Raw genomic sequence first — 20530 nt, forward strand, 5'->3', positions numbered from 1 at the left:
CTAGTGTTGATGATTAAGAGATTTATGCAATCTATTTAATACTCTTTGAAGGACATCTCTGATATCTTTACTTCTAAGGCTGTAAATAAGTGGGTTAACCAATGGGGTCACTACTGTGTATAACAGAGACAGAACTTTGCCTATGGTCTGTGATTCTTCTCTGGGGGGAACCACATAAACAGCAGTTAGAGCCCCATAAAATATGGAGACCACAGCCAAGTGGGAGCTGCAGGTAGAGAAGGCTTTTTGTCTCCCGGTATTGGACACTATCTTTAGGATTGCATGGGCAATACAGATATAGGATACAATTATCAGTATAAAGGGGATGAAAATCACAGGGATAACCTGTAACATAATATCTATATGCACCAGGTAAGTGTCTGAGCATGAAAGCTCTACTATAGGAAAGAAATCACAGAAAAAATGGTTAATAGTGTTTTTGTCACAGAACTGTAAGGTAGCCATGATATTGGCAATAACGAGGACGGCAATGAGACTAAGCAACAATGAAACAAACATTAGTGTAACACAAACCCTGTGAGACATTATAGAAGTATAACGCAGTGGGATACAGATGGCCACATATCTGTCATAGGACATTACTGCTAGAAGCAAACACTCAAAAACTTCTGTGGCAGAAAAGAAAGAGAATTGGATCATACAGTTGACAATGGACAATACAACTTTATCATAAATTAGAGTTTGGAGCAGGATGGGGACAATAATTGTTGACTCTAGGAAGTCACATGCAGACAATTGCTGGAGAAAGAAGTACATGGGGGACTGGAGGTTCCAGCTGGCTGACATCAATACTATGATAAGAACGTTCTCCCAAACTGTCATAATGTAAATCAGAAGGAACAGAGAGAACAGGGGAATCTTGAAGTTGTGGAGATTCTGAAACCCCAAGAGAACAATCTCACTGACCAACGTCTGGTTCTTCATGGACATTTTCTGGAAAGGAAAAGTGCATCATAAAAAGTATTCAGATGTTGCATTATTAGCTAAACACATTGATTCCCAACAGAAGGCAGGAAAGAATGAGCAACACCAGGCACAACTATTCAGAAGCACAAGGAGCACATTTGGTGCAAATATATTTAAAGAAAGGGATTCAACACACAACTCCCTGAGGAGAAACATGCAGGTGTGCAGCAGTGCTTGTGAATGTGAATGAGACCTTATGCCTCTGCAAAAGTATATACAGTATATATAGAATTATACATTCTCCAATTGATAGGCTTTTATTGAAAGTCTCCCTAAACAAAGATTTTACTTCCTCCTGCTGCTTTTGAAACATACCCAGAACAGTTCATTTATTTTTTTTTTTTACTTGGGGTGCCTAACACCCCTAGTGAATTATTGTTTCCTTGCACTTTAATTACTATTAGTGTTTCAAATTGTTGTCAATTTATGGTCCCATCTTGGTGTTTTATTATTGAACAAGATCAGTAAATATTTAACATCACATTGTCCCACTATTACAAATACTTTTGGTCTTTGTCTCCACCAATATGAAAGGTCTTGGTTTTTAATCTTTGGGTTCCAACACCCCCCATACCTGTGTTATGCCTCTGCTTGAAATGTTATTAATTCATGAGTCAGATGTCTAATGGTCAATGTCAATAATAATGGCAAGAAGATGTTTTTATTCGTTCGTCCCCATGCTGTGATATAATGAAAATTGAAGCTTCATCATACTAAAATGAGAAATTTTCAAAATGTTCTATATGTAATCAATTCTGACTCAAATATAATCACAAATTATGACCCATTTCTGAAATAATCAAGTTAATCTTGGCTTTCCCTTTTCTCTCTTCATGCAAAAGTTGGGCATCTGATTTTGAATGATAGTTGGTCCAATGAAGCCTTTTTGGGGTCTCCTTTTGACTAAAAGATGTATTAAACCTCAGTCTTTTAAAATCACCAGAAAAACATAGAGGAATTGTGCCAGAGTCAGAAATTTTGTTACATTTTGCTGTAAAATATCTGCTAGAAAATGAAAATATTGGATCTAACTGTCAATCAAAATCTCAATGAAGAGAAACAGATAACTGGGAGTTAAGATGTGAATATAAACTTGATTATTTCAGAAACAGTACATATTTTTTAAATGATTATAGTTAGAAAGTTCCTTACATTTTCATTTGGAAATAAGTCAGTTTATGAGCACTGTCATCAAGATCTTATGGTGAGAAGGAAGGAGTTGCATCTACATGGATGATCGACTGACATATTCAGTATCAATTAGCACCATTAAGATTATATATTTATAAACTGCAAGGTTGATACTGTGAGCATCTACAATTCTAGGGGCTGCATAGATTGGGGGTATGACATCTCTTTCTAGCATGGACTCCCACTATAGAAATATATTTATATAGGGTGTTACATAGTTACCGTATATACTCGAGTATAAGCCGACCCGAGTATAAGCCGAGGTACCTAATTTTACCTACGAAAACTGGGAAAACTTATTGACTCTAGTATAAGCCTAGACAGAACTACAGCCCTGTCTCCCAGCAGCGCACATTCTGCCAAAGCGACCCCCCCAGCGATCAACCGGACTTCTGTGTGCATTGTCCCACTGTCCCACTACCATGTGCAGAGGGTGCTGTTTGATATTGCCATCACTGTTAATCTTTCGTATAACCAACAGAGGGCGCTGTGTGATATTGCAGTCACTGTTATTCTTTCATATAACCAACAGAGGGCGCTGTGTGATATTGCAGTCACTGTTAATCTTTCATATAACCAACAGAGGGCACTGTGTGATATTGCAGTCACTGTTATTCTTCCATATAACCAACAGATGGCGCTGTGTGATATTGCAGTCACTGTTATTCTTTCATATAACCAACAGAGGGTGCTGTGTGATATTGCAATCACTGTTATTCTTTCATATAACCAACAGAGGGCGCACTGTTATTCTTTCATATAACCAACAGAGGGTGCTGTGTGATAGTGCAGTCACTGTTATTCTTTAATATAACCAACAGAGGGCGCTGTGTGATATTGCAGTCACTGTTAATCTTTCATATAACCAACAGAGGGCGCACTGTTATTCTTTCATACAACCAACAGATGGCGCTGTGTGATTTTGCAGTCACTGTTATTCTTTCATATAACCAACAGAGGGCGCACTGTTATTCTTTCATATAACCAACAGAGGGCATTGTGGGATATTGCAGTCTCTCCCCAAGTGAACTGTTGGTATAGGAATGATTAAAAGTGACTGCAATCTCAGCTACTGCCCGCTGACCCGAGTATAAGCCGAGGTAGACTTTTTCAGCACATTTTGGATGCTGAAAAACTCGGCTTATACTCGGGTATATACGGTACATAGTTAAATTGGGTTGAAAAAAGACAAAGTCCATCAAGTCCAACCCCTCCAAATGAAATCCCAGCCCCATACACACAGCCCTCCCTACTGTCACATAAATGATATATACCCATATCTATACTAACTATAGAGTTTAGTATCACAATAGCCTTTGTATTATGTCTGTCTAAAAAATCATCCAAGCTGTTCTTAATTCTTATTTAATAAAACTCAATTTATCTCTTAAACAAAGTGACCAAACTTCCTTCCATGAATTAAACTCATTTATCAATAAAAAGAAAAAATCAGAGCAACAAAACATTGTGACAACATAGAGAGTCAATTTGTATTGTACGATTGACACTCCTAAACCTTAATTTTATTGGATTACCGGACTAAACCCAGACTTTATTGGATTATCCAGCTCAAATCACAATGTCAAGAAACAACTTCAGTGATATCTTTCTACAAGATGGTGTATTTCAGGATTCAGATTCTTAACAGCTTTGGGGTATGAAAAATCTATGTTTAAAAATTTAAAATTTCCAAGCCTGAATGTGTGAGATTTATCAATTGGAAAATGTTCATGTATTTTCAACATTTAAGCTATTTAACAAATTAATATTTTGCATTTAAATCTGAATTTGTAAAAATGAGCAAAACTATTTTTATGCAAATTAATGCAATAGAGTTCTTTGAGTTTTAAGATTTTTCTAAATCAAGTTTTTTTTTTACGATCCAGGTTTCAGAAAAAACTCGGAAAGTAACTCATAACTTCCATTTTAATTTCTTTTTATATATTTAGATTTTTTTTTAAAAAAAAGTCCAGACAGTCAGTCAACTACAGAAAGCAATATATATAAAGAAGCTGAGAAAATATTTTATTATCAAGGTTATTATCAAGATAGATATCTTACTGACGTTTATGGCATCTTCTCCTGCATTTCTCCTGCCATTTTGCTAACACAATCCCAACCATTTCTTTCCAATGAAATTACTTTACAGTAAAGATGTTCTTGGAATATTATACTCACCTGATTTGTACCTACCAGAACCACCCCAGATACTGTGGAACCATAGGAAGATGTCCATGAGCTTCTCCCAATGTGTAACCTGCTCTGCATTTCTCCTGCCATTTTGCTAACACAATCCCAACCATTTCTTTCCAATGAAATCACTTTACAGGAAAGATGTTCTTGGAATATTATACTCACCTGATTTGTACCTACCAGAACCACCCCAGATACTGTGGAACCATAGGAAGATGTCCATGAGCTTCTCCCAATGTGTAACCTGCTCTGTATTTCTCCTGCCATTTTGCTAACACAATCCCAACCATTTCTATCCAATGAAATCACTTTACAGGAAAGATGTTCTTGGAATATTATACTCACCTGATTTGTACCTACCAGAACCACCCCAGATACTGTGGAACCATAGGAAGATGTCCATGAGCTTCTCCCAATGTGTAACCTGCTCTGCATTTCTCCTGCCATTTTGCTAACACAATCCCAACCATTTCTTTCCAATGAAATCACTTTACAGAAAAGATGTTATTGGAATATTATATTCACCTGATTTGTACCTACCAGAACCACCCCAGATACTGTGGAACCATAGGAAGATGTCCATGAGCTTCTCCCAATGTGTAACCTGCTCTGCATTTCTCCTGCCATTTTGCTAACACAATCCCAACCATTTCTTTCCAATGAAATTACTTTACAGTAAAGATGTTCTTGGAATATTATACTCACCTGATTTGTACCTACCAGAACCACCCCAGATACTGTGGAACCATAGGAAGATGTCCATGAGCTTCTCCCAATGTGTAACCTGCTCTGCATTTCTCCTGCCATTTTGCTAACACAATCCCAACCATTTCTTTCCAATGAAATCACTTTACAGAAAAGATGTTATTGGAATATTATATTCACCTGATTTGTACCTACCAGAACACCCCCAGATACTGTGGAACCATAGGAAGATGTCCATGAGCTTCTCCCAATGTGTAACCTGCTCTGCATTTCTCCTGCCATTTTGCTAACACAATCCCAACCATTTCTTTCCAATGAAATCACTTTACAGGAAAGATGTTCTTGGAATATTATACTCACCTGATTTGCACCTACCAGAACCACCCCAGATACTGACTGGACAGGGAAGAACAGATCTCCTTTTATTAACCAGTGTCAGTAACATCCACAGAGAAATCTCTTGAGAAATCTCCAGGAGACTCTGGGGTTTCAATGAAATTACCAATCCTCAAGAGAAGGTCACAATTAGTCTTTATAACAACCAATTTATTAAGTCCAATCCATTTGAAATTTTTTTTTATTAAGAAACTGATAAAATCGATCAAAAATAATAATGCTATTTTCTGGTACATCATCTTGTGTTTTAAGGTGATAATCCCTTGGAATTTTGCATATTGTTTTACTGCACAGCATTATGATGTTTTGGTTCTAAACACAATGATATACAATGTTACAAACATTATACATAAAGTATAATCCATACTTTCTCAACTCAATTTTTCAGTTCCAAATTTAAAAGGGAACTCTTGCTTATTTTTCAATTTCAGTCACAGACACACAAACATGTATAGCAATTTATTTTTGAAATCCTTAACACAAATTTTTTTCTATCTAAAAATTGCACTGGTAGCTGGTACTGAATGATTAATTTGAGTCTCTCTTGTTGAGGAAGGGCACTGATAAACCTGTAATTAACATAGCCATTTTAAGTTTTTCCTCCTTTTTCCCCTGTTTTTGTGGTCCCACAATATATAATGGATATCCCTGATTTTACCTTTTCTCAGATTTCATATAATTTAATTTCTGGTCCCCTGAAAAAATGTATAATGGAGGTTCTACTGCATGATAAAACAGTTGCTTTTTAACCTTATGTCGGTGGGATAAAATGTTCACCTCTTGGTTTATAAATGCCATGAGCTATTGAAGGGGTAGTTGACCTTCTTGATAATGACATAGACAGCAGCTCTCTATTCTAGTGCCTATAAAGATTGCTTGTCAGATTCGATATACCCTTAAAATTCAAACACATGGTATACTGTGAGATGTATACTGTGATCAACCTTGTATAATGTTCTGCTTGATTAGAGATTGGTGTTCTGGACATCTATATATTGCATAGACCAAAATACACCTAAAGCCATCACTAAGCTCAAAAACCCCACCAACGCTGGCCCTCATTAACAACCTTTTAGGTCCCAGAGCGCGCATGTGTTAGTTGTTGCACATTCACGATGACACACGCATGTGCGAATTGTCGTGTGCGCATGTGCGAATTGTCGTGTGCGCATGTGCGTCAGTGCAAAAAGACGGGGAAATACCACACACAGTCGGGGAGAGAGGGGACCAGACATGGGGTAGGGTACAGAGAAGGTACAAGTGAAGAGGATTTAGGGATTCTGGGGAGTTTAAGCAGCAGCAAATTAGATCTGATTTAGTCAAAATGAGGGAAATGTTCAGGAGCCGGGTGTAAGGAAAGGTCTAACAGAAGTCATGGAAACAACACCCTTCTCTATTGCATCATCTGTGGCAGGGTTGAAAAGCTATACATTGAGGAGGAGTAATATGGCCGTTAGGAGGAAGTGATGATGGAAAAATGCAAGATGACAAGCAACACATGTGCTCTACAATAGACAGGAGCCCTAAGGACATATAAAGGCTTTCTCATCAGAGACATTATAACTAGCCCATAGTGGATTAGTCAGGGAACCCTTCCAGGAAGGAACTCTCTGTACTAAAGGCCAAATATCTAAGAGGTTACCACAATCTCTGCAGCAGGGCCCAACAGGATCTGACTACAGGAGCTTTACTATAAAGTCTTGTTACATCCTCCCTAACTCACTGAACTGTACCTTCTACAATCTACATTCCTAATGAGCAAGTGGGGTAAGGCCTGGGCCCCCCATACCTCCAATCCTAAACACATTTCTTCAATTAAGCCAATCGAAGAGTACCTACATAGCACAAAAGAGTCCACAGATTCACTACTACATTATTTAGTTACATAGTTACATAGTTAAATTGGGTTGAAAAAAGACAAAGTCCATCAAGTTCAACCGCTCCAAATGAAAACCCCACAAACATACACACACCCCTCCCTACTTTTAATTAAATTCTATATACCCATACCTATACTAACAATAGAGTTTAGTATCACAATAGCCTTTGTATTATGTCTGTCCAAAAAATCATCCAAGCCATTCTTAAAGGCATTAACTGAATCAGCATCACAACATCACCCGGCAGTGCATTCCCCAACCTCACTGTCTTGACTTTGAAGAACCCCCTAAGTTGCTTCAAATGAAAGTTCTTTTCTTCTAGTCTAAAGAGGTGGCCTCTGGTACGGTGATCCACTTTATGGGTAAAAAGGTCCCCTGCTATTTGTCTATAATGTCCTCTAATGTACTTGTAAAGTCTAATCATGTCCCCTCACAAGTGCCTTTTTTCCCCCAGAGAAAACAACCCCAACCTTGTCAGTCTCCCCTCATAATTTAACTCTTCCCTCCCTCTAACCAGTTTAGTTGCACTTAGTCTCTGCACTCTCTCCAGCTCATTTATATCCCTCTTAAGGACTGGAGTCCAAAACTGCCCCCATACTCCAGATGAGGCCTCACCAGGGACCTATAAAGAGACACAATTATGTTTCATCCCTTGAGTTAATGCCCTTTTTTATGCAAGACAGAACTTTATTTGCTTTAGTAGCCACAGAATGACACTGCCCAGAATTAGACAACTTGTTATCTACAAAGACCCCAAGATCCTTCTCATTTCAGGAAACTCCCAACACACTGCCATTTAGTGTATAACTTGCATTTATATTATTTTTGTCAAAGTGCATAACCTGCATTTATCAACATTGAACCTCATTTTCCAGTTTGCTGCCCAGTTTTCCAGTTTAGACAAATCACTGTGCAAAGTGGCAGCATCCTGCATGAAACCTATAGTTCTGCACAATTTAGTCTCATCTGCAAAAATAGAAACAGCACTTTCAATGGCCACCTCCAGGTCATTAATAAACAAGTTGAAAAGCAAGGGACCTAGTACAGAGCCCTGCGGTACTCCACTAACAACACTGGTCCAATTAGAAAATGTTCCATTTACCACCACTCTTTGTAGTCTATCTTTTAGCCAGTTCTCTATCCAGGTACAAATACTATGTTCCAGGCTAACATTCCTTCATTTAACCAGTAACCTTTTGTGTGGCACTGTATCAAATGCTTTAGCAAAGTCTAAGTAAATCACATCCACTGCCATCCCAAAATCAAGGTCTCTACTTACCTTCTCATAAAAAGAAATTAAGTTAGTCTGGCAAGATCTATTACGCATAAAACCATTCTGGCACAAACTCATAGGGGTATATTTATCAAACAGTGAAGTTAATAGTGAAGTTCCGCCACTAGAGTGAAATTCTATAGAAATGAATGGAGAGATGCAGAATTTCACTCTAGTGGCGGAACTTCACTTTTTGATAAATTTACCCCATAGTATTATGATTTGCTATGAAGTCGAGTATCTTATCCTTTATTAACCCTTCGAAAAGCTTTCCTACCACTGACGTCAGACTAACTGGCCTATAGTTTTGAGGCTGAAAATGGGATCCTTTATTGAATAGAGGCACGACATTAGCAATTTGCCAGTCTCTCTGCACTATGCCAGATCTCAATGAATCCTGAAAAATTAAGTAAAGAGGTTTGGCAATCACAGACTTAGATGTGGATAACCCTTCCCCACAAAGGAACCTGAAAATCCACAGCAAGCAGACCTCCAGCACGGATCTATTAATGTGGTTCAAACATATGCTGTGTACTAAACAGGAGGCAACATTGTAAATGTGTGGCTGAGAGATTGGTGTAGGGAGGAGGGTTTTGGGTTTTTGAGAGAACTGGGCTGATTTCTCAGTCAACTACAGGCTTTTTGCTAGGGATGTGCTGCAGCTCAATGATGATGGTGCAGCTGTTTTGGGGAGAAGATGACTAGAGGGTTGGAGGAGATTTTAAACTAGGCATGGGGGGGTGGGTTCAGTAAAGGATTCCATGGAAGACAGGTTAGCTGAGATAGTGGGTAGGGATGGGCAAATTTGACCCGTTTCGTTTTGCCAAAAATTTGCCACTGGCATTAAAGTCTATGGGTGTCAAAAAAGATCTTGTCACACGGCGAAATCTTTGCCGCGCATGTTTTTTTTTTTGCAGCGCGACATCTCACAAGTCTATGGCCGTCATTTTTGCAGCGAAACTTGGTGAAAAAATTCGCCCAACCCTAATAGTGGGCAAAGGAAGGGAAAATGGGGGAGGAGATTTGGCTGGGGATACTGTTAAGGATAGGGAGGAGCACATGTCATATGTTCAATATGGGACCAGTATTAAATGTATGTTTACAAATGCAACGAGACTGACTGGTAAAATGGGAGAGCTGGAGCTGCTGGTGTTGGAGGGAAAATATGATGTGATTGGTGTGGCCGAAACATGGCTGAATGAGTCACATGACTGGGCAGTTAATATCAGTGGCTATACTTTGTTTCGGAGGGACAGAGGCAATAGAAAAGGAGGAGGGGTATGTCTGTTTGTTAGGCAGGATTTAAATCTAATATAAAGGAGGAGGTTATGTTAGAAAATGAGGGGGCAGAAGACTTATGGGTGGAGTTCTTCACCAATTGTAAAGAGTCCAGCAAATTAATTGTAGGAGTCACTATAGACCCCCTAATGTAAGTGACGAGGAGGAGGCGAAACTCCTGATGCAAATAGAAAAGGCTGCTAGTTTGGGTAAATAATGATAATGGGGGATTTTAATTACCCAGATATTGGCTGGAGCAACAGTACTGCTAGATCAGTTGATGGGAACAAGTTTATGACAATTTTATGACCCAAGTTTTTGAGGAGCCAACCATAAAAAATGCTATTCTGGATCTAGTGATCTCAAACGGCTCAGAACATATAGCGAATGTGCAAGTCATTGAACCCCTGGGCAATAATGACCATAATGTTATATCATTTAATGTCTGGTGCAAAAAAACAAATATATACTGAGTCAACAAAAATCATGAATGTCAGAAAAACTAAGTTTAGTGCCTTGACGGCTGCCCTTAAGAGCATTGTTTGGGGTATTATGTTTTCTTCTAAAAACAAAACAGAAATGGTTGCCATTTAAAATGATATTAAATTGTTACTGTCCTCAATTTATTCCATTTGGCTAACTAACTATATTAGAAACTTTTTTTTTTTGCACAAACTATTTGCACAGTTTTTATTTTCACACTGAACTGTTCCTTTAAGGAGTAAATGTTGAAGCTCTAAGAATCACCCTATGTGGCTTAATATAGAAGTAAAGAAGTTAATGGGAAATAAGAGAAAGGCATTTAAAAACTACAAATCTGTTGCAACAGAAGCTGCATTTAATGAATATAAACATTATAATAAATGTTGTAAAACAGTAATCAGGTAGGCAAAGATAGGTAATGAGGAGCACATTGCCGGTGAGGCTAAGACTAACCCTAAAAAGATTTTTAAGTAAATTAATAGTAAAAAGATGCAGGTTGAGAGTGTTGCTCCATTAAATAATGGTACCAGTATGATTGTAACAGATACAGAAAAGGCAAATGTGCTAAATCAGTATAAAGCTTTAATAAAAAATTATTTAAACAAGGCTCCAGGGCCAGATGGCATACACCCCCCGGGTTCTAAGAGAGCTTTGTTCAGTTAGTTAATGGCATTATGAACGGCAATCAGCATGGCTTTATGAAGGATAGGTCATGTCAGACAAATCTGATTGCTTTTGATGATGAGTTAAGTAAGATGCTGGACAGTGGGGGGAGAAGTAGATGTGATCTATTTGGAATTTACCAAATCATTTGATACCACACTGCACAAATGACTGCTTTAAAAAATTAAGGTCTGTTGGGCTTAATAAAGTGGTTTGCTCATGGATAGAAAACTGGCTACAGGATCGGGTACAGAGGGTGGTTGTTAATGGGACATTCTCTACTTGGAGTAAGGTTATTAGTGGGGTCCCTCAAGGCTTGGTATTGGGTCCACTTTTATTTAACTTGTTCATTAATGACTTAGGGGAGGGTATTGTAAGTAATGTATCAGTGTTTGCAGATGAGACAAAACTATCAGCCCAATTAATTCCATCCAGGATGCGGCACTTGCAACAGGATCTTGACTAACTGGCAATCTGGGCAGCTAAGTGGCAAATGAGATTCAATGTTGATAAATGTAAAGTCCTGCACCTGGGATGTAACAATATCCACTTATACCCTTAATGGGACTGCACTAGGCAAATCCATAATGGAGACGGAGCTTGGAGTCCTTGTAGATAATAAACTTGTCTGTAGCAAGCAATGCCAGTCAGCAACATCAAGGGCAAATAAGGTCTTGACTTGTATTAAATGGGGCAGAGAGTCACGGGAGGAGGGGGTCCCACTGTATAGAGCACTGGTAAGGCCCCATCTAGAATATGCCGTACAGTTTTGGTCTCCCATCACTCTCCCATCACTCAAACAAACAAAAAATCTTAGCTATGAGGAAAGACTGGCCAAATTGGGGATGTTCACTCTGGAGAAGAGGCGCTTAAGGGGTGATATGATAACTTTGTATAAATATATAAGGGGATCATATAATAATCTCTCTAATGTTTATTTACCAGTAGCTCCTTCCAGCTGACAAGAGGACTCCCTCTTAATCTATTAATTTATATTTAACTTAATTTCCCATTAGTTGTAATATCAACTTTTTTTTACAATTCATGTCTGTGTATAGTATTTATTTATAACTAAAATCATTTTCTCTGTAAATAAAATCATTTTAAAATGCTTATGTGCTCTGTGCAATTTCATTAATAGTCTGTGTATATTATACATTTAGAAATAAATTAAATATTCAATTTATATTAAATATTAAAATGAATATTAAATTAATATTATATACATATTAAAATGCATATGTGTTCTGTGCAATTATCATAATATCAATTTTGATGCTATTAAGATATTTTAGAATTTTTATTGTTATAAAAATGCTCTAAGATTCATATCCATATTTAATCCCTGTGGGGCCAGGGTTTGCATATTATGGATCCACCTACTCTCCTCCTTTAGGGTTCTTTTAATTCTATCACCTCCTCTCCAATTATTTGCTATTTCAGTAATGCCCCACAATTTTAACCCTGTAGCGCTTTCATTGTGAAATTGTTTAAAATGGTTTGACACATTGTAGTTTTTCACTCCTTTTTTAATTTCTAATTTATTCATTTATTCTTTCCCTCAAACTTCTATTTGTTTTCCCAATAAATTGTAAACCACAGGGGCACTCCAAACAGGACACAACATTTTTGGTGGTACATTTGATACAATTTTCAATCTTATAAGTAACATTGGATTTCAATTTTTTCTTTTTCTCACATACCTGCAGGCTTTGCAAAGGGCACAGGGTTAGAATCATTCCCATTCTTCTTTTTGTTTTTTATTTTGTGTTCTTTCTGTGGGGATATAGTTATGCACTAGCATTTGTCCCGAATTCTTTGATTTTATATATTATAAACATAATGTGGTGATAAACCTACAATTCTCTCCTTTATCTTCAATTTCTTTACCTTCTTTTCCTTTAAGGAGATCCTCTCTGTTTATCATATTTATTTTCTTGATTTCTCAATTAAATCTTTACTATATCCTATTTGATCAAATCTCTCTGATATGAATTCCAATTGTGTTTCTAATTCTACTGGATCAGAACAATATTTCTTCAGTCTATGAAATTGTCCGTATGGAATATTTTTTAACCAAAGTGGATTGTGGTTGCTTGTATTGAGGACATAGTTACACACAGCCACGTTTTTAAAAAAATGTTTTAAATTGCATCTGTTCCTCTTTTATGTATATTTCTAAATCTAAGAAATTCACACTTGGCTGTAAATTCTAAATTTATATAATTCTTATTGAGATCATTAATACAGTCCAGGAGTCCTACTTCACTCCCCTGCATACTAATACAACATCATCTATGAAGAGCCACCATAGGATCAGATTCCCACCGTTATGTCCTGGGTATCTAGGAACTAGCAGTTCTATATTTCTATGACTGATTAAAGAAATTTTATGAAACGCAATGTTAAAAAGTAATAAAAATGGTGATATCTAGGGGACAAATACATTTTTACAAAACTCTAGGAATCTACATCTATTCTTTGGATATTTCATTAAAATAGTGTTTTTAAAGGCTTCTTTTATATCTTTACTTCTCAAGCTGTATATAAGTGGGTTGAGCAAAGGAATTGCCACAATGTACAACAGAGAGACAGCTTTGACACTAGCCAGTAATTGTTTTCTGGGACTAACTAAATAAATAGCAATGAGAGCCCCATAAAATAAGGAGACCACAGCCAAGTGGGAGCTGCAGGTGGAGAAGGCTTTTTGTCTCCCGGTATTGGACACTATCTTTAGGATTGCATGGGCAATACACATATATGATACAATGATCAGTATAAATGGGGAAACAATAATAGGGATAGAGAGTAAAAAAACTTCCACTTGCACAAAGAACGTATCTGAGCAGGAAATTTGCAGAAGAGGATCCAGATCACAGAAAAAATGGTCAATGTTTTTATTTTCACAGAACTCTAGGGTCCCAACCAGATTCACAGTTATCAATGCAGAACTAAGACTGAGGAGCCAACATATGAGTATGACTTTAACACAAACCCTGTGAGACATTATAGAAGTGTAACGCAGAGGGATACAGATGGCCACATATCTGTCATAGGACATTACTGCTAGAAGCAAACACTCAAAAATTTCTAAACTCCCCATAAAATACATTTGTGTCATACAGCCAAATAAGGACATTGTAGCTCCTTCATTTATTATGGTTTGGAGGAGGGTAGGGACAATATCTGTGGACTCCAGTAGATCAGAAAGGGACAACTGTTGGAGAAAGAAGTACATGGGAGACTGGAGGTTCCGGCTGGAGGACACCAACACTATGATGAGGACGTTCTCCCAAACTGTCATAATGTAAATCAGAAGGAACAGAGAGAACAGGGGAATCTTGAAGTTGTGGAGATTCTGAAATCCCAAGAGAACAATCTCACTGACCAGCGTCTCATTCTTCTCAAGCATTGTCTGGAATTGAATAATACATTTTAAAAATGTTATCAATAGAAAAAGCATCCATTGCTTTTCACCATCCCAGTAATATAATGTATGAATTCCTTCTCCAACTACATTTTTGTTCCCCATCATAATTTCCTACAGATGCTGCCAGGCAGGAAGTGAAGGAGTTGGCAGTTAGAAGTAACAGTTGGTCAGTGAAGGAAGGAAGGAAGGTAGTAGATGAAATTTTAGATACAGGAGAGAACCCCTTTCTCAAGCTTGAGAAAGGGGTGTGGCCCCAAAATGTTGCACATTCCACACTTTTTGAATTAAAGCAAGGGTTCACCTGCTGTAAAAGCCTTGTGTGCCAGTATTTACTGTTCCTGGATCTGTTTTGGAGGTTGCCGTGTCCTCTGATACAGAGCACCAAGCTACTAATGTTAAGGGCTGGGTGTGCGATCGCTCTATCTTGTTCCAGATACAGGAGAGAATACATCGGAGGAAGAAATAATAGAAATAAACACTAACACACTTATTAAAGTAGAAGTAAAGCTTAAAAAGATGCTGTCATGGGAAAACATTTTTTTTTCAAAACACATCAGTTAATAGCGCTGCTTCAGAAAACAGGTTCTCCCAGTCATGTGACTTGAAGTGATATCACCCACTTCCTTTCCTCCCCAGCAACCTAAAAGAACAATGGGAAGGTAACCAGATAGCAGCTCCCTAACACAAGATAACAGCTACCTAGTAGATCTAAGATCAGCACTCAATAGTAAAATCCAGGTCCCACTGCAACACATTCAGTTGCATTGAGTAGGAGAAATAACAGTCTGCCAGAAAGCAGTTCCATCCTAAAGTGCTGGCTCTTTCTGAAAGCACATGACCAGGCAAAATAATCTAAGATGGCTGCTTTCACCCCAATATTGCAACTAAAAAAATACACTTGTTGGTTCAGGAATTACATTTTCTGTGGTAGAGTGAAATATTTGCAGTGTAAACAGTGTAATTTAGAAATAAAAACTACACCATAAAATTCATGACAGAATCTCTTTAACTAAAGAAATAGCTAAAAATGTTGTACCTGATGTTTTGTGCTTCTGTACCAGCCCAAGGCAACCACAGCCCTTTAGCAGTAAAGATCTGTGTCTCCAAAGATGCCCCAGTAGCTCCCCATCTTCTTTTCTGCTGATTCACTGATTCACATGCTCTGTGCTGCTGTCACTTACTGAGCTTAGGGAGCCACTCACAATATACAGTACACATAGAATAGAAATGTCACAATATAAGGCTGATTAGTAATTAATACACATAATTACAACATGGCAGCACAGAAACCAGTGCAATTAGCATCAGAATTGAATAATCAGCAAACCTGTAGCATCAGCTTATATTACAGCCAGGGAAGCTCGTTTTCTGCTTTATAATTAGTGACGAGCCCTAAGCTTAGCTTCTCAACAGCCAATCAGAGCCCACTGAGCATGTGAGTGTCACAGACACTTTCCAAGATGGTGACCCTGGATCATTGTTGCTATTGAGAAGCTGAAATTTTAGGCTGGTGCAATGTTTAGTATATAAGATATGGCATTTTGTCCATATCCATTTTTAGGGTTTAGTTCTCCTTTAATGCTGTCTTCCTATTGTTCTGTTACTACTGGTCATATCTACTTACACCTCTTGTAAATGGTTCATTCTCTGGGTTATTACTTATAAGCTAAATTGTATATAGATGATATATAATATTTAATTAGACAGAAATTCTAAAGTGGATATTGAATTAATGGGAATGCACTGGCAGTGAGAAGCAAAGAAAGGGATGTAGGAATTATATATTCAAGCACCCTATAAGTTAAGTAGGCAATGTAGTAAAGCTGTAGGGATAGCAAATCTAATGTTAGCTGAATAAGAAGGGGATGAGTTATATATACTATATTTTACTTGAGAAGGATTTGGGGATTTTTGTGGACAACAGACTTTGCAAGTCTAGACAAAGTCCCTCAGTGGCTACTAAAGCAAATAAGTGCTGTCTTGCATAAAAATGGCTGTTAACTTGAGAACAAAATTAGTTTTCCTCTTATATTGATCCTTGGTGAGCCCTCACCTTGAGTATGTGTTACAATTTTTATCGATTAGGCAAAAAATTGCGCACGCACACCTGGCCTCTCCAAAAAGTTACGTAGGGTGCCTGGGGTATAGGAGGACGGCCCCTCCACAATTAATGAACAAAAAGTAACTCCAGCACACGTAACATGCTCAAGGGATTGCTCCCATGTTTAATGTCAATCCAACGTTTCGGGGGCATACCCCTTCGTCAATTTTTATCCCCAGTCCATATGAAAGGATATAACAAGCAGGACAAAGTACAGAAACTTGCCAACTAGACTAGGAAAGAAATGGAAGACTGCAACTATAAGGAAAGACTGTTAAGACCGGGTTGTTTCTTGTTTGTGAGGGGACATGATTGCTCTTTACAAGTAAAAGTACAATAGAGGACATACAGACATCTTGTATAACATATACAGGAAACAAAAAAATCAGAGGTCCCTATTGAGACTTGAGACATTGAAATCTTTTTCAAAGTGAGGCAAATAATCCTTCATGTGATGGCTGTGAGGTCTTGAAATGGGGGCTTGAATGACTTCTTGGACAAGCTTAATATCTCAATTTAGTTAGTTCCAGTTAGTTTAGTATAGGTAGGTTTGTGTGTATAGATACATCTGTATATGTTACATAGTAACATACTTAAATTGGGTTGAAAAAAGACCAAATTCCATCAAGTTCAATCCCACTATATAAGGGATCTCTCCCTACATCATACATAGGTCCCACTGTTCAGTTGTCTGTTATTAACCAAAACTAGAATGTTTTCTTGTATCTGTGGATAGAACTACCATGATCTTCATGCAAGGCAACCTTTTGTCTGGGATTCCATAGTTATGGTACGGCATCCACACACAAAAAAATCCCCTAATATACTGGTGGTGAAATCTCCTTTCCTTCCCGACCAACAAATCAGTCTGCATGTAATACCATAACCCAACTGTCTTTACAATAAAGAAACCCTTGCTATGATGACATTTATTCATATTTATATATTTATATAATTCTTGCATGTCTTACTAATTAACAAACATGCCTGCCTTCAACTGTAAAAATCTTCAAAGTTTAACAAAAAAGGTTTGGTGGTAGATCATAAGCACTATTATTCAACACAATTTAATATTAGCATAAATAACTTTAGACTGTTTCAATGAACATTCTTCAAATAAAATGTTATTTACATGAAGTAGCCTCTGTAGAGAGGAAATAACCAATAGGCACATAATAAAGAGAGAAGGGAAGAGATGAAGTCCCCCAATCCTGTGGAACCATAGGAAAATGCCCATGAGTTTCTCCCAATGTGTAACCTGCTCTGTATTTCTCCTGCCATTTTGCCAACACAATCCCAACCATTTCTTTCCAATGAAATCACTTTACAGGAAAGATGTTCTTGGAATATTATACTCACCTGATTTGCACCTACCAGAACCACCCCAGATACTGACTGGACAGGGAAGAACAGATCTCCTTTTATTAACCAGTGTCAGTAACAACCACAGCTGAGAAACCTACTGAGAAATCTCTAAGAGACTTTGGGGTTTGGGATAATTACCAGTCCTTAGAGGGATTTCATATTTTGCTTTATAATTGGCAATTTTTTCTATTGGTTTCAGAATTGATCTCAATATTTTAGTGTGTACCTTTGGTAGAGTTTTTTTTTTAAAATTTCTTTGAAGAGAGGTTATACTTAATAATGATTATTGTGTGAGTGCAATGCAGGGTATAAAGGTAAAAATCACAAATAAGTATAAAAAATGAAGAAAGAGTATATAGCTATAAAGAAGTATTGCAAATGAAGGAAGAGGTGTTTACACAAGTTAGGAAGTTGCCACTTACATCCATTTTCTCACACAGTTGCATGAAGGGATGTTACATGTTGAACAAATCTTTATATTATTTTTGCCAAAGTGCATAACCTGCATTTATCAACATTGAACCTCATTTTCCAGTTTGCTGCCCAGTTTTCCAGTTTAGACAAATCACTGTGCAAAGTGTCAGCATCCTGCATGGAACCTATAGTTCTGCACAATTTAGTCTCATCTGCAAAAATAGAAACAGTACTTTCAATGGCCACCTCCAGGTCATTAATAAACAAGTTGAAAAGCAAGGGACCTAGTACAGAGCCCTGCGGTACTCCACTAACAACACTGGTCCAATTAGAAAATGTTCCATTTACCACCACTCTTTGTAGTCTATCTTTTAGCCAGTTCTCTATCCAGGTACAAATACTATGTTCCAGGCCAACATTCCTTCATTTAACCAGTAACCTTCTGTGTGACACTGTATCAAATGCTTTAGCAAAGTCTAGGTAAATCACATCCACTGCCATCCCAGAATCCAGGTCTCTACTTACCTTCTCATAAAAAGAAATTAAGTAAGTTAATTTAAGTAAATCACATCCACTGCCTCCAAAGTCAAGTCTTCTGCTCCCCTCTTCATAAAAAGCAAATACATTTTGCACCCAATAAAAGTCGTAGAATTAGGATGTGGAGTGTATTACATCTATCCCCATCAGGATCAATTTTTGAAAAGTTGTACCACATTAGCATCAAAATAACTTTTATTATTATTATTATTTATTATTTCTTGAGCTAAATAAGGCAGGGAGGTTGAACCTACTCCATGTTTGGTCCTTATGAGATAAATGCAATCTGAGTTTATTTTTCCTTTGTACAAAATACATTGGGGTCAATAGTCATTAGTTGTTGTGTTTTTTCACTGTGAAATTGTACAGTTTCCATAAAATATATGCTCATGGCTAAAAGCAGATGTTCACAATGAGTTCAGGCCTGGTGAAAAACTTCACTCATAGTAGAAGAAAACGACAGGGAATGACAGTAAGAGAAAATCTATATGTGCTAAGATTGTGTGAGAGCTGGAAGCTCTAGAATAGGAAATAAATCACAGAAGAATTGGTTAAGGGTGTTTTGGTCACAGAACTGTGGGAGGTAGCCATGATATTGGGAAGAGCTGAGGTCAAACAGCCAGGACAAGACTAAATCCAACACAAACCCATTAGGACATATAGAAGTGTTTGGTTCTTCATGGACTTTTCCTAGGAGAAATAAAACAATAATTTAGCTTTTATAGCTAAACTCTATGACAACCTCAACCAAATTCATTATAAAAAGGAACCTTTGGTGTCATTGTAACTGGTTGGAATACTGGGCCTATTGGTCATCATCATTCTGTTTTTGTTTTAATTTTTATTTAATGAGAATAATTAAACAGCAAACATTCATAGAAATCCATATCCAGGATAATGTAGATCATTTCTAGGTGAGTCATAATAATACAATAGTCCATTAGTCAAATAAATATGGAAATAAAATTCACTTGCTTCAGGAAGACTTATGGCCATTTTTAGAAGAGTCCTGTGTCACAGTGAAATTTTTAAGAATGGTTTGTACCTTCATCCTTTCAATGTGGTCTGGGGTGTATAGAAATATTTTCCATTCTGAAATTGGATTTTTTTGCCTAATAATTACCAGCAATACTGCCAACTGTCAGTTGTACTAGCTGGGGGGGATATTTTGTAGATGACCGGTATATATCCCCATTCTTTAGGTTTTAAAACGACCTCTTTAAGAGACACCATGGCAGGCCCGGACTGGCAATCTGTGGGTTCTGGCAAATGCCAGAGGGCCTGCTATAAGGTCCCATAGAAAGTCATTATTTAGTGGGCTGGTGGGGGCTGTTTGGGCCTCAGTGTACCTGAAATGCCAGGGCCTATTATAATTCTCAGTCCAGACCTGCACCATGGGGTTAACCAGCCAGAGATGGGCTGGACATCCAAGGGGTGTTTAACGAGCAGCAGCTGAAAGGGGTGGAAGTTTTTCTCAAGTGGTAACTCGCTGCTGAGTTGAACAGAAAATGCTGTCTCTCTAAAGACTGGAGAGTTCATTCCCTAAAGACTGGATGTTATATGTTTGGCAAGTTTTGGACTTTTCTACTGCTGAAGTGATGCTGTTTTGTTTTCTGGACAACTGTTTGCTGCTG

General features: G+C 37.6%; 2 protein-coding genes across 2 annotated transcripts; both read right to left on the reverse strand.

Annotated features, from left to right (window-relative positions):
* Window positions 1–951, reverse strand: LOC108710523 (olfactory receptor 5G3). Its single transcript, XM_018251656.1, has one exon. The coding sequence runs from the start codon at window positions 949–951 to the stop codon at window positions 1–3; it is 951 nt and encodes a 316-aa protein (XP_018107145.1).
* Window positions 952–13276: 12325 nt separating this feature from the next.
* Window positions 13277–14693, reverse strand: LOC108711838 (olfactory receptor 1468). Its single transcript, XM_018253919.2, has one exon. It carries the CDS (start codon window positions 14582–14584, stop codon window positions 13481–13483), a length of 1104 nt encoding a protein of 367 aa, XP_018109408.1. The 5' UTR covers window positions 14585–14693; the 3' UTR covers window positions 13277–13480.
* Window positions 14694–20530: the final 5837 nt, after the last annotated feature.

The sequence above is a fragment of the Xenopus laevis genome, chromosome 3L, assembly GCF_017654675.1.
Source record: "Xenopus laevis strain J_2021 chromosome 3L, Xenopus_laevis_v10.1, whole genome shotgun sequence".
Classification (NCBI taxonomy): domain Eukaryota; kingdom Metazoa; phylum Chordata; class Amphibia; order Anura; family Pipidae; genus Xenopus; species Xenopus laevis.

Coding starts and splice junctions, on each gene's coding strand:
- LOC108710523 (XM_018251656.1), bottom strand. CDS start 951: ATGTCCATGAAGAACCAGACGTTGGTCAGTGAGATTGTTCTCTTGGGG.
- LOC108711838 (XM_018253919.2), bottom strand. CDS start 14,584: ATGATGGGGAACAAAAATGTAGTTGGAGAAGGAATTCATACATTATAT.